Source organism: Triticum dicoccoides, chromosome 2A (genome assembly GCF_002162155.2).
Source record: "Triticum dicoccoides isolate Atlit2015 ecotype Zavitan chromosome 2A, WEW_v2.0, whole genome shotgun sequence".
NCBI classification, from domain to species: Eukaryota; Viridiplantae; Streptophyta; class Magnoliopsida; order Poales; family Poaceae; genus Triticum; species Triticum dicoccoides.
In genome coordinates this window covers 69,837,677-69,851,663 of record NC_041382.1, presented here as the reverse complement: position 1 = coordinate 69,851,663, position 13,987 = coordinate 69,837,677, and the positions used below count along the sequence as shown (strand labels likewise).

The 13,987-nt window shown below is 46.3% G+C and overlaps 2 protein-coding genes across 2 annotated transcripts in view; both read left to right on the top strand.

Moving 5' to 3' along the window:
• The first annotated feature begins 4,307 nt into the window (after positions 1-4,307).
• On the top strand, positions 4,308-7,085 carry LOC119353327. Its single transcript, XM_037619924.1, has 3 exons — positions 4,308-4,496; positions 4,621-4,711; positions 6,689-7,085. The coding sequence occupies exons 1-3, from the start codon at positions 4,427-4,429 to the stop codon at positions 6,837-6,839; spliced, it is 312 nt and encodes a 103-aa protein (XP_037475821.1). The 5' UTR covers positions 4,308-4,426; the 3' UTR covers positions 6,840-7,085.
• Positions 7,086-11,167: 4,082 nt separating this feature from the next.
• The window catches only part of LOC119353325 (disease resistance protein RGA2-like), an 8,960-nt gene continuing 6,140 nt past the window's right edge, over positions 11,168-13,987 (top strand). The window contains exon 1 of the mRNA XM_037619923.1: positions 11,168-11,541. Within this exon, the coding sequence (XP_037475820.1) occupies positions 11,214-11,541 (328 nt within the window). The 5' untranslated portion in view covers positions 11,168-11,213. The remainder of the gene's footprint in view (positions 11,542-13,987) is intronic.

Genomic DNA, 13,987 nt, shown 5'->3' with positions numbered 1-13,987 from the left:
AGCTCGCCACCCTGAGCTCGCCGCGCCTGCTCACCGCCCCGCAGCTCGTCGCCCCGCTCGCGGTGCTGCAACTCGCCGCGTCAGCTCGATGCCCCGCAGCAGCTCGCCCCGCAGAGGCGAGCTCCCGCGCCCACCTTGAGCTCGCCGCCCTGCTCGCGGCGCCCGTATTGCAGCTGGTCGTGCCAGCTCGCCGCCCCGTAGTCGCGAGCTCCCGCGCCACACCGCAACTGCAGCTCGCCACATATGCTTGTACAAGCCATGGTTTTGGATACCGCCGAGAAAAACGGATACCGGGCGGTTACCAAGCTTCTCGTTGCCCCACGAAAAAGATATATGCCGAGCAAAAAATTCCGAATTTTTTGAATTTTTACGTACAATGTTTCCTACAATATCACGGTATCTCTAGATTATAACAAAACGTTGATGTGGCGTGGTGGTAGCATTCTACTTCCCTACTCGAGACCACTGCGATACTATCAACTCAAGACCTCCTCGCTAAGACAAGCACGACGTTCCACTGCGATACTATCAACTTTGTGCTCTATATAGGTTCAAAAATTATCTATATCTGATTTAAAAGAATTTGAATTCAAAATTCAGTTTTAAATTTCGTCCGAAATATGTCCCCCCCCCCACACACGCGCGAAAATTCTTCCATTCGGAATCCAAAACCTTGGTACAAGCACGCATGGGTAGCTAGACATGTACATGCACGCATGGCATTCTCTCTCTCTCTCCTCCTTGTGCATGTACATGCACGCATGGCATGCCCTATACGCGTGCTCGTCGCTGCACGCGGGAGCTCTGTTCACCGGCGAGCTGCAGCCAAAGAGGAGACCGCGCATCGACGAGGAGCTCGCCAAGGAGGAGGTCGCGGCGCTCACCGGTGTCGGCACTGCCCCGGCTCCGGCCCTTCTCCGACGCTGTCCTGGCACGACGTTGGTGGTCTGGAGTAGGGTGGGTGGGTGGGAGAAGAGAGAGAGGAAATGAGGAGAGAGATGGGATGGGTGGTTGGATGGCATGTGGGCCACGCGACACATGCAGTGGGCAGAAGTGGACGAGGAGTGCAGAGAAAACGTCCGTTTTGTGTGCGCCGCCGACCCAAATGTAACCTAAATTTGAGACAAAAATGGGTCCGCGCGGACACCAGGCAGACGCAAAATGAAAATGGGTCTCTTCGTTGGGCAGTCTTTTTTGTACGTGCCGACCCAAACGGACGCAGACGGACGAAATGGGTCGCCTCATTAAAATTGCTTTTATATGTACAATAACTATGACACATCGGCCTCTTTTGGTTCATAGGATAGGATTATCATAGGAATAGGAATCTTGTAGGAAATGAGATGACATATATCTCAAATCCTATGAGTAGGAATAGGAAACAAGATGTCATTTGGTTGACATCAAAGGAATTTTTCCATTGAGTCTAGGCTCTTTTTTATTTTCTTATGAAATGTGGAGGATAGGAACCAATCCTATGTAGGAATAGAAATCCATTCCTATGAACCAAAGGGATCTAAAAAAAAAAATCCTATCCTCTAGAATTCCTATGAAATTCCTCTAAACCAAAGGAGGCCTAGATGTGTCCTAAACCCTTGTATTTGTAGCCTTGTGATTTTGGTCTTTTGGACCAGGTCCAAGCTACTTCACACAAATCTTAAATTAGGTGAGTTAAAATTTGCAGTGACAAGGAAGGGCTGGCTGCTACTACTTGGGACAGCAGCTCGGCGACCAGGCGGAAGCAGCCGTAGCCGCCGGTAGGTGCCAGGTTCCATGTGCCGCTGGCCGCCGGGGTACGGGTGGGGGTGGGTGCGTCCGTGCGCGTGAACGACCGCACTGCGATTTTTCTTTTTCTTGCAAATCAAACAGCCGTGAGCCGTGCATCGCGAAACCGGGAGGCTCATTGGCTGGCTGGCTCGCAGGAAGCGTGGCCGCGGTTTCGGCCAAGGATTCCAAAACCACTGTCTGCTTTTGCCTTTATTAATCCCGGTTGCTCCAGGTGAAGCAATGGGTCGTCGCCTGCGGCCTGCCCATGGGTAGCTGCTAGTGCTGCTCGGGAATGTTGGGAGCCGCCGCCGTTCTTCGATCTGTTGTGCGCTTACCTATGTGGTAGCATATGTGTTTTTTTTCAAAAAAACTTTTGATCTATTTATTTTCAATCATAACAATGCAATGAACATCATAAATAATAAAAATCACATTCAGATTTGTAGACGCGTCTCCATGTCCCCCACCCCCCACCGGAGCCGGGCAAAACCTATCATAGTAGACAGTCGAAAAATCGTCGTGCTATGTCCCCATAGGACTAGCACACCAGAACACAAACCATTGCCGATGAAGAGTAGCATAGATCGAAAGAATCCAACCTGAAGACACACGAGCGTAGACGAACAACGAACAAATCATCCGAGCAAATCCATCGAAGATAGATCTGCCGGAGACACATCTCCACACACCCACCGACGGTGCTAGAGGCACCACCGAAACTGAGCTGGGGCGGAAGAACCTTATTTGCCCAACATGACACGCGTACCACTCCCAATCATGAAGCAACACAATAGTCTGACAAATGCACCCCATACACCATTGCTGCGAATCCCCAACATATGTTCCCAGCATCACAGAAGCGCCCCCGTCGACTGGTTACAAATAGAGAAAATCGCAACTACGAGTCACATAACCAAAACAAATGCTAATAATCTTCCATCATGAAATCGGGGATGCTGATTGGGAGCAATGGGTCATAAAAGATGATCTTTGTGGGCATCAACCCAAATGGATCTCCTTAGCAGGGCGTATCTCTAATACATGTTGATGGCATGGGAATATTGCTCTATTGATGAGGGTGTCATAATCTCTTTATTCACTGGATCTCTATTTAACTAACCTTAAATTTTTGAACTTAACTAATAAATTGAGACAACTATCCTTTGCTAACAAAAAAAAAAAAACTACCACGTCCTTCCTTCTCGGCTAGCTTGTCAAAAAAAATCCATGCAAGCAACAACCATTACACAAAACAATGGAAGGTATGATTTGTGTACACGTCTTGTTTTTCACAAATATACCTTCTCAAAATATGACAATGTCATCCACGCAAAAATAAATAAATTCGATAATACTTAAGACCTGTGTTTTTTGTGTGTTACCAAAGACATTTTACTTCCTGTAAATGACACATGAAAGATATTAAATATTCTCTCATAAAAAGAACTACAAAAACGCATGCCATTGCAAAATCTATGGAAATATCCAATGCAACAATTGAATACATCAAGAAACGCCATTATGACAAACGATGACATATATGTAATCACCCTGTTTTTGCATCAGTATTTTTGTGGGTAAGTCTTTCTTTGCAAATACGACAAATCATGAAGTTGGTAGTGGCATAAACTAAATAGACATTTTCTTCCCTTTCCCTCGGCGGCTAGGACAAACTCGTCCCCTCTAGGTTTCACAGGCGAGCCCGTGGATTGTCCCCATCTGCCTGCCGCTCCGGCGGCTGGTGTCAGGGAGTGGAATTCCGATGCCTCCGCTCCGGCTAGTAGTTTAGGTTAGGTTTTTTTTCGTCCTCGCAGGATGCGGTGTCCGGGTGGATGGCAGCGCTTCTTCTTAAAGTTTGTCTTCTGTGTTCCGATTCTCCTTGAGTTTGTCCATCTAGACGTAGTCGACGGAGCTTCGTCGTAGATTTCGTCGTCTCCTTCAGGCGGCCATGTTAGGGTTTCTCTTCGTGCATGTGCAACAACGAGATTTGGTGTCAGGTGCTTCAAATCCATTCAAGGGTTCAATAACGACGACCACAACTTCAAGGCGCTGGTCTTTAGGGCCACGTGCATGGAAACTTTCCAATTGTCATCGACAAGGTCAAGCTGGCTCCGGTAGGGGAGCATCGACATCGTCGTGTCGGCGGCTCATTCTAGCGGCGGTAGTGATAATTCAGCAGACTAGGGATCTAAGTACAATTTTATTATTTTTGAGGTGCTTTTATAGCTCTTATAATAGATTCTCAGTTTCAAAAAAATCTGGCACAGAACTACTTAAAATCTAAAATCTGATTTTTGGACGAACGATGTGCCATCAGCAACCACAGGAGAGGGCACACGCCATTCCCCCGCACGGCATCCGGTCCCGCTCCCGGTTCCGCCACGAAGACGCCGAAAACCACGAGCCACGTTGGTGGCGGCGCAGCCTCCACCGGCCACAGCGGACCGCGGTATCGTGCCGGCAACAGACTCATTTCCCCTGCCCCGCCCGCCCCCACCCACAGAGCCCCAAACCCTTTTCGCCTCTACTTCTACTCCTCCTCCCCCCACCCCACCCCACCCCACCCAGCCCACCGTCGCAGAAGCACACGCGCAGACAGATTGGAACCGGAGAGCTCGATCTGATAGCACAAGCTTTCGAATCCCTTTCGGCGGAAGGAATGGCGGAGGAGAAGGGGACGCTGCAGGCGATGAGGGGGTGGGTCGTGGACCACAAGCTGCGGGCCGTAGGTGCGCCGCGGGGAGCTCCCCCTCCCGCCGCCGGGGCTTCTCCTCTTTCTTTTCGTGTCGTTCCTTGCTGTGTGATTGAATTGAATTGAATCTGATCCCCTTTTTTGTTGTGTGGGTTTTGCAGGGACGCTGTGGCTCACGGGGATCGCGGGATCCATCGCCTACAACTGGTCCAGGCCCGGGATGAAGACCAGCGTCAAGCTCATCCACGCCAGGTCCGTTTCCTCTGTCTGGTGGAGGGGGAACTGCTGTCAATTGTGCATTTCAACCTGCCTTGTTTGTCTCCTGAGTTGAATTTCTATGTTGAAGTTGATTTACTTCCAGCAATGATGCATGAACTGTGTGTTAATTTTGCCTGCCAAGTTGAAATCGGCTTAGCTCCCATCAGCAATGCCCGTGGAGTTGTAGTTGTGGTGGGTACTGGACTAATGGGTACCTGTGGTGTGCCCCTCTACTGTTGGTAAACAAGGATGCGAGTATTCAATTCTGGAGTAGTGTATCACAAATTCACAAGGATGGTATGAATTCGTAGGACAAGATGTGGTTATAGGTTGAACGGAATGCAGAAACAAAGAAACAAGAATTTCTTTCCCTGTAATCAGTGGCACCTCAGTCAGGAGTATTATGCACACACTACATTCTAAATAGATCTATTAACTTGATCTTAGAGCTATTTATGCAACAATATCCCAAAACTGATAATGACGTGAATTTGTTAAGGGAGGTAGCTGCTTTTATGTGATCAGAGGCTTAAACAGTGCAGTTTTAGTTTTCCAGTATGTCTTTGGGGTAATAATGTCATGGAAGTCCTTGGTAATACTCATATGAGTGCTTAGTATACTCACATCATGGTCCACACGGTGTCAGTTGTCAACTAGCTGTAACCCATATTAGTGCTTAGTATACCTCATCATTGTGACCGAAAAGGGGTTCTAGCTAGTCAACCTCATCACTGCGTTCAATGTAAAAGGTCAGAAATAGTTTTCTGTCACCAGACCTATAAACTGTAATGAACACATTTCTCGTGATAGCACCCTTCTCCTCAGTTTTAAAAAATTACTGTATATCACTAGGTCGTTATATGTAGGGAAAGATTAGCTTGTTGTACATATCTTTCTAGGTGTCAGTGACAATTCTGCGTATTGACACATAATCTCTACTATCCCTCATAGAAATGCAAGACTGCCTATATGTTAGAAGAGGAACTCACCAAGAATTTACCATACCTCTAGAAGATGTTTTTCTTTTAAAGGAGGGATACATTCAGTGATCAATGTTATTACAATCTTATGTTATCTGATAGGCAGGTCGAAGCCAACCCATGTAAAAAACCACAGCCCAACCGCCTCTTGCCTAATTGGTCTGGTGATGAACTTTTATGATTCTTGAATCCGCAAGAGCAGCCATGATCGCACAAATATCCTTGATGATATCATGAACATAAGATCTATCCTCACCAATAGATTGAAAAAGAGACAGAACAACCGGTAGACAATCTGTTTGCCAAGGGCCCAAGATTACCTGATGCTGGGTCCACTAAGCAGCCACATAGATCCCTCTAAACAAAAATCAGTTAGGCATTCTGCTTCAACTGCACCCAGAAACTTCCACTGTGACAGAAAAAGTTATCCCAGTTAGTCTCTTATCATGACACGAAACTTCCTTGGCAGAATGACTATTGAAACTCACATCCAGATTTATCTTAAGCCAGCCAGCTATAATGGGATCCCAATAACACACATCTGAATTAGTATGGTTCTGACTTGATGTAGGCTTGAGCACCTCTGGATTTTTGTTTTGCCCTCTCGTGGATGAGAGTTGCAGGGGGGGTTATTCTGAATACTTATCAGACCTTTTATTAACGCTTTAGGTTCCTGTGATACTTCATTAATCTACCTACTTGTATTGTTCTTGACTGATCTTATAGATGTCCTGCTAAGCCTTTAGGTTCCTACTGTTAATCTTTAAGTTCCAACTGTTAATCTTTTAGGTTCCTGTGATTTCATTCAATTTGTTTGTCTACATCCTTGTTATCACTGGTGGCATTGTTCTTTTTTGACTGATCTTATCAATGTCCTTGTGCATCTCCACGATTAGTTTGCATTGTTTACTTGACCTTTTTGTGTAGTCAAATCTAACATGTTTTGGCTGTACACATACTTAATTTAATTTGAATTCTTCTACCTTGGCAGGCTTCACGCTCAGGCCCTCACTCTGGCTGCCTTGGGTTGTTCTGCGCTTGTGGAGTACTATGATCACCAGTCAGGTTCAGGATCAAAGGTTCACGACTATGCAAAGCAGTTCCTTCCATCGGACAGAAACGCCAAAAAGGACTCCGTGTAGAAGAGGCAGCAAGTTATAATATAGGCTTCCATTAGCTGATATGGAATTTGTTGATGTTATTTTCTGAGCAAACAATCTGGCATTTCACATGCCGTTATCCAAGTTCTGCAGGCTTCCTGTTCTCTGTATAAGCTACCGAACCAGCATTTAGATGCAGCCGTATGCAAATCCGTGGGGATGGAAATATGTGCTTTTCTGAACCGTGCATGAATGTAATGAATGAAATGTTTCTCTCTTACAGTACTACTGATGAAGTAAACCGACAAGGCGAGTTCGTGCGCAGAAGCTTCTGCTCAAGGCAAAAGAAAAACCTTATGGAGTGTTTTATTTCTAAACGTGACAGTAAGCATGATGCGTGTTGTGTTGGCTTTTCTCTTTTACTGCAAACGACGTTTGAGGGCGTTTTGATGGACAGATATAGTCAGCAGCCGGTCATATTCTGAAGTCTATTTAACTTCTTTCCCCTGAGCTCGTGTGGTATCCACTGCCCAGTGCCGGATAGGGTACCTCTTGGAGACGCGGACGTCTGGTTTCTCGGTGTATCTATACCCTATATGAAAAATAGCAAATAAGTAAAAGGTCAAAAAATCTGAAACATTTTTGAATAAATTTTGACCTTCCATTGTATTCCCTCCGTCCGGAAATACTTGTCATAAAAATGGATGTATCTAGACGTATTTTAGTTATAGATACATCTATTTCCATCCATTTCCGTGACAAGTAATTCCGGACGGAGGGAGTACTTGTGAAAAACATTCCACAAAAGGAAACCCCCCCCCCCCCTTTGACCTCTAAAAACAAAATTTCGGCCAAAAATAGTGTGAATAGTCACCCATAATAGCAAATAATTTTTTTGTCCAGAAGTCAAACCCTGGTTTTTTATCTGTGGAAATTCATATACTAGTGCAAAAGAAAGTCAAGTTAATTCTATACAAACTTCTGAAGTATTTTGATTATTTTGTATTTTTTTCCTCATATAGGGTGTAGATACTAAGATACAACCAGAAACCAAAGTGTATTTCCCACCTGTTGGGCACTTATTTCAGATCTAGCCTTCACCAACTTCTCCCACTTCTCTCAAACCATAGTCGTTTGATTCTTGAAGAGATTCTTGGTGAGATTCAAGAGGGAAACATTTCAAAGCAAGATCCACTCATTCCCTACACTTTAACTAATTTTTTTTTACCCGCAAAAAAAAACTAATCATTTTTTTTATCCATGGCATTCTTTTGTTACTCTTAGAGGTTGGAGACCTTTAGGCGGTAAGAGTCTTCGATGAGAAATCGATTTGTGATTACCACATTGTTTGTAAAGGTTTGGAGACCGCTTCAGAGTCTACCAGATTGTTGAGGAAACCATTAACTTGTAGGCGCTCGGTTGGTTGGCGAGTAGGGATTAATATGCTAAATGGCAAGTTAATCAGCTATTTAATCAATTAATCGACCGATTTATCAGTTTATCGGCTACTCAGTGACCCTATGAATAGAGATTAATCGGCAAGTTAACTGGTTAATCAGATAAATTCTTGAACAGGGGACTACCATGAGTAGTTGAGAATTGCCTTAATGGTAATATCTCAAGGAGGAGAAGGTGATCCATTGTGGTGTTGGATTCCCTTCATGGAATTTCTATCCTTCTAATGCTAATTAGCTCTCATTCAAGGGAGTAAACATCGAGATACATCTTTGTGTCCGTGTGTCCAAATCGATTGATGGAGTTGAAATTGTTGTATCTAACCTGTGTATTAGTTTGGACAAGAGATAAGTTCTTTATTGTTTCAAAAAGGAGGACACTCTCGACCTCTACATTGATCGATGGAGTTGGAACTTACGGAGCCAACCGAGCATATCTCACCTATCTTGCTCGTCTTCAAAATTGAAATTGTCTTGTTGCTGGTGTGTGTGGCCAGTTGTTTGGCATACGCCAAAGTGTGCTTTGTGTGGCTTAAGTGGTGCCGGCTCCATTTGTGGTATGATGTGGCGAGTCGAAGTTACTTGCTCGATGAGAAGTAGTGACGATGATGTTCACAGGCAACCAGCTTGTGAAGTGTGTTTTGGTAGTCAGGTCGGTCAAGGGTGCCTAGTGTGCTTGGGTGTGTTATTATAACGGTTTTTGCCAAGTTTCTGTTAATTAACTGGTGATTCTCTCCTTAATTAAAATGTGAGGTATTTATGCTCCCATTTCAGATGTTCAATTTTATTTTTCCGTGTCTATTAATTAATAGATACCTTTGTTTTGTGCGTCATACGTTTCGCTCGAGACCGAAGGCGGGGACGGCATGAGGAGCGCCGACCATGGCGAGATAGAGTTGTGTACGAGCGGGAGTGGGCGATAGCCAGCTGGAGCGAGTAAGAAACTTAACAGGGGGTGGAGGGTGGGGGTGGAGGGTGTCGCGGAGTTGTTAATCAGGGCGAGACTTAGAAGGATGGTCGGGGTAGTGGCCAGCACAACGGTGGTAGGAGGTCAAAGGGGAGGGCAGGGCGGCAAGGTGGCAGCAGCCGCCAGTCGCCGGGGGCGGAGGTAGGCGGTTAGGGCTGGGTCAGCCATCGGCTACGTGACGAAGAAGAGGGAGGTGAAGATAAACAATGCACAATCTGTTTTCGGATGAAGATCTAACGGTCCTGAACAAAAGCGGCTGATGCAAACAAAATATTATGGTGCATGATGTATAGGCGCTCCTTTATTTTTCAGAAGTTGAATACAGTCATCTCATCACACACAAAGGCCATTGTGTTTGGTCAAGACGTAGCTAAGGTTTGATCGAGCACGACATCATTCCTTTGATTGATGTGTAATAGCCTGGTTCGTGTTTGTGCTTGTGCTCGTGGTCTTGTGACGCTAGCTGCCATTGCTTCCCTCAGTCAAGAGCCTAGAAATGGAATTTTATAATATAATAAAGCTTTGATGTGACATGTGACGCTGCTGCCAGTTGAGACCTATCGCTCTATCACCCAACCATGGCTCCTGTAATCGTGTTCGTGCTCATGCTCGTGTTCGTGTTCGTGCTCATTTGGACCGGGGTAGAAATTTCCTGTCTGAATCTGAATAAAGAAGAAAGGGATGGCCTGGAGCTTCGCAGCTGACTCTTAACATGGATTCGTGTTTTTCGATTTCGTGCTCGTGTTCCCGGCCCCGTCTCCCCGTCCACCCCCTCGTCTATAAAGAGCCACCCCCCGTCCGCCATTTTCGCCACGCTCTGAAGCTCCAAATTAACAGTTCTCCCCTCTACACGCTGCCAGCAGACAACTCACAAAGTCGCAGATCGTAGCTAGGCCGCCATGGATGTGGAGAGCAATGCGAGGGCCATAGCGGAGGCCGGCCGCGACTGCACCAAGCTTCCGCTGGCGCTGATCCCTGGAGGCGTTTGCCAGGCCGCGGCGGCGCTGCGGTTGTTCATCTTCAAGAAGCCCGACGGTATGTTCCTGCACCATGGTAAGGTGGCCTTCTACCTGTACTACGCCTTGCTGACGGCCGTGGCGCTCTTCGGCTTCGTCGAGGCGTCGCTGGGCTTTTGGGTGGCACGCGACCTGCACGACCATCGCCGGCAGGCTTACGGGAGGGTGGCCATGGTGGTTTCCGTCCTCTTCCTCGTCCTCGTTGGTGGCCTCGGTGGTTTTGCCATGCCAAAGTACTAGCAGCCATGAGCCTAGCTATGATCACGGTGCTTTCCCTGTATTTGGAAATATTAGAAGAAGCTCATGCAGTAAGTTTGTCCATCGATCCGCATACGAATACTGTTGATCTAGCGGATTATGTCATGTTATCTTTTTTTGTTGTTGCAAGGATGTAATGTTATCTTCTTTTTGTTTTTCTGCGGGGATGTAATGCAATCTTTGTTTACATTATTATATGCTCTGTAATTTTATTATGAGAGTTTTTACCAAGGTTTGTACTTTTATACTGTCCTGATACAAACTGTAATCACTGTAAATTCCATGGCCTGTAATAAGTCGGCTGAATTTTGTTGTACTTTGATCCACTTCTTTTCGAATTTTTGATCCACTCTGTTTGAAATGGAAAAGGGGGGAGGCCAGTTGAATAAAACGGAAGGATTGTGGCAGTTGTATGGTGGATGGATATTTGCAATAGAAAAAAAAATAGAGAATGCTGAATGCATACGCGTGAACTGAATTTTGAGTGTCACGGTCGTTCCTCTTCAGAGCAAGCAGTTCGCGACACAAGTCTGCGTTCCCTGAAAAAAAACAATGTTCCGCCAGTAGCCTAGCGGCCCAGCCCACATACACACTTTGCGGCCCACCACCACCTATAGCTTGCTTAAGAGAGATCCCCCGGCCTTGTTCCCTGAAAACTGCTCTCCCATTCGGCACTCCACACCTCCCACCGTTGACCATCGCCCGAGAAGAGGCGGCTCTGATGGAGGAAGAAGCTCTGAGGGAGGCCATGGAAGACGCCTTTCTGGAGGGCGCGGCCCAATGGCGAGCGGACACCATCCTCCAGACCCTGCAGATGGACAAGCTGGACGCGGGGATCCGCCAAGAGGGGCTTGGCGGTGACATCGAGGCGCTCAAATCTGAGATCGATGAAGTCATGGCGACGGTCTCTTATGTCAAGGGGAGGGCGGTAGGCAACAGGAGGCTGGCTAGGTCTCTCGCCGCGATCAAGCAGAAGCTCTTCGACGCCGATGACGCGGTCGACGAGCTCGACTACTACAGACTTCAACAGCAGGTCGAACTCGAAGGAGGTAATTTGATTCACAGAAATGGTTTCTATTTCAAATTCCAGTAAAATTAGAATTTGATTCATTCCAGTAATGCCATGAAAAAGATCCAAGTAAACTCTCTAGCTATGCCGCATTTGTTCTGCAATTTCGAATTTTTACATTCCGACAATCTGGGCCCGCTTGTAAGCCTGTGGTGCCACGTGAATTCGCTACGACCACATCACGTCATCACCTCTATCGCGACGAGTCTTTCTCCTGCGTGCCTAGGAAGGAGGGCACCGCTGCCGCCCCTCGTCGAGAATGGCGCATGGCATCCCCTCCTCCCTTGTCCCTTGTCACGGCCTCGGTAGCCATTAGGTGGAACCATAGTTGTCATGTTTCCGGTACAGTGGGAACGAGGAACGGGAACGGGGGACGAGAGTCGGGGGCTGGAAAAAATGGGGTACAGTGGGGGTATACATCTCTAGAACGATTTTTCTAAAACGAAAACGTGATCCAATCAATTCCGGTACGGTACCATGGAACGAGGAACGTGAATCTTTACGGGTGCGGGGAGCAACTGGCTGGGAGGGACCGAGGGAGTACTTATACAGGGAACTGGCTACATCGTCGATTCATGAAGACTAAAATATATCATCTCCTTCCTAATGGAAAATTTATTAGGAGCCTTAGAGTAATTGGAGAGCAGAACAAGGAATTATTTAGGGGAGTGGAAAAGAACGGGGCAGAAATTAAAATGAGGAGTTCATGATTGATATGGCTGACCTTTTGGTTACTCGATCGGTTCAAGAACCAAGACTGTCGAGTCGCCGAACCTGAATCGACGATCTGGCTGCGGAAACACCGAATCCGCATCGAATCTTATCGAATCGACCCTCGTTCCCGAATCTGATCCCGGGTCGATGAATCCGGATCGAGGGACGGCCCATCGTTCCCCGTTTCCGGCTACTATGGGTGGAACCACGGCGAAAGTACCCTGCTTGCGAGCTCATATACACCTTCAATTAACAGTAAGTTCGAAAGTAATGGCGGAGCCAGGATTGATGCAAACCCCGGGCCTAATTTTTTTCCAGCAACATGGAAACTTTCCATAGCATATAAAAACTACAAAAGTTCTTCACCGCCGTAAAAGATACCGCATATGAAAAGCTCACAGACCCAATTGCACTAGAATATCAACTCAATGTATAACAATCCAACAAAATAGACACTCCTGTTATGACTTATGGGACCGATAAAAAACAGTTTCTTCATCGTCTATTTTTTCTAAAACATGAAATCGAATTGATATAAAAATGCATCAATTTAAGATCAATCAATACATATACACAGTAAATTTCAATGCAATTTATGTTCGATATAGGCACGCAAAACCTACCAATGTTGGAGAATGGAGTGCCCGGCGGCTGCAGCAGCAACACAGGGGCCAGGGGACGGGGATTAGACCGGGGAGGCTAGCAGTAGGGGGGGAATCATGTGCGCATTGTGGATGCAGGGACAGGCGCCCCGGCAGCATCGCAACAGTACGACGTTTTGGGCCAGGACTATAGAAGAGGGCATGCAGCGCCAAGGAGGGGGCAGGGGTAGTCGAGATCGTGAGGAAGACGGCGGACAGCAGCGCCGAGCAGGGCAAGCGGCGGTGCGTGCGCGTGATCTGTCTCTAGGTCGGCAATTTGGGCGATTGGAAGGGATAGAGCTTTCGTACAAGGCTTCAGGCTTTGTGTGTGCCCAGGCTGTGCTGGGCTGCGCCCCAGGCCCAGTACGAAATATGCATAGGTATAGGGCTAAACCATTCCTCACGCCCCGGGCCTGGGCCCTGGGTGCCCGGGGCCTGGCTCCGCCCCTGTTCGAAAGTAATTAGTAAAAAAATCAAAAAAATCTGAATTTTTTGGGGTACAAACATTGACTAATTATCAACATGCGTGCAAATTTTCATGAAGAAACAACATTCCAAAAATGCTTCCTTAAAAGTACAAAATCAATGCTCCAAAATACTTTAAAAAACAGACTTTTTGGAGCATCAATTTTGTTTTTTCACGGACGCATTCTGGAATGTTGTTTCTTCATGAAAATTTGCACCCATGTTTTGAATTCTTCAATGTTTGTTCCTAACAAATTTCAGATTCTTTTAATCTATTTTATTATTCTTTTTTACTGTTCATGAGGGACCATGTGAGCTCGTGAGCAGAAACTCCATGCCGCCACTTCATTTTGCCATGTGCTACTTGCGTCTTGAGCCACTGTCAGAGTTTATTCTTTTGATGTTCATCTTGAAAACTGGTACATACGAAATTATATTGAGACATAGCAAAAAAAGTATTATTATTATGTACAATCACATTTTTTTTGAAGGAAATTGGGAGGGGAAACCCGGCCCCTACCTACAGTTTTTTATTTTTAAAAACATAAGCAAAACGCTTATGCATGCAATTTATTTCGGGCCATCAAGACTCATGTAAAAAGAAAA

What these genes read in the sequence shown, in the direction of transcription:
- LOC119353327 (XM_037619924.1), top strand. Translation starts at nt 4,427, where the DNA reads ATGGCGGAGGAGAAGGGGACGCTGCAGGCGATGAGGGGGTGGGTCGTG. An exon ending in CCACAAGCTGCGGGCCGTAG is followed by an intron (nt 4,497 to 4,620) that starts GTGCGCCGCGGG and finishes TGGGTTTTGCAG; the next exon opens with GGACGCTGTGGCTCACGGGG. An exon ending in GTCAAGCTCATCCACGCCAG is followed by an intron (nt 4,712 to 6,688) that starts GTCCGTTTCCTC and finishes CTACCTTGGCAG; the next exon opens with GCTTCACGCTCAGGCCCTCA.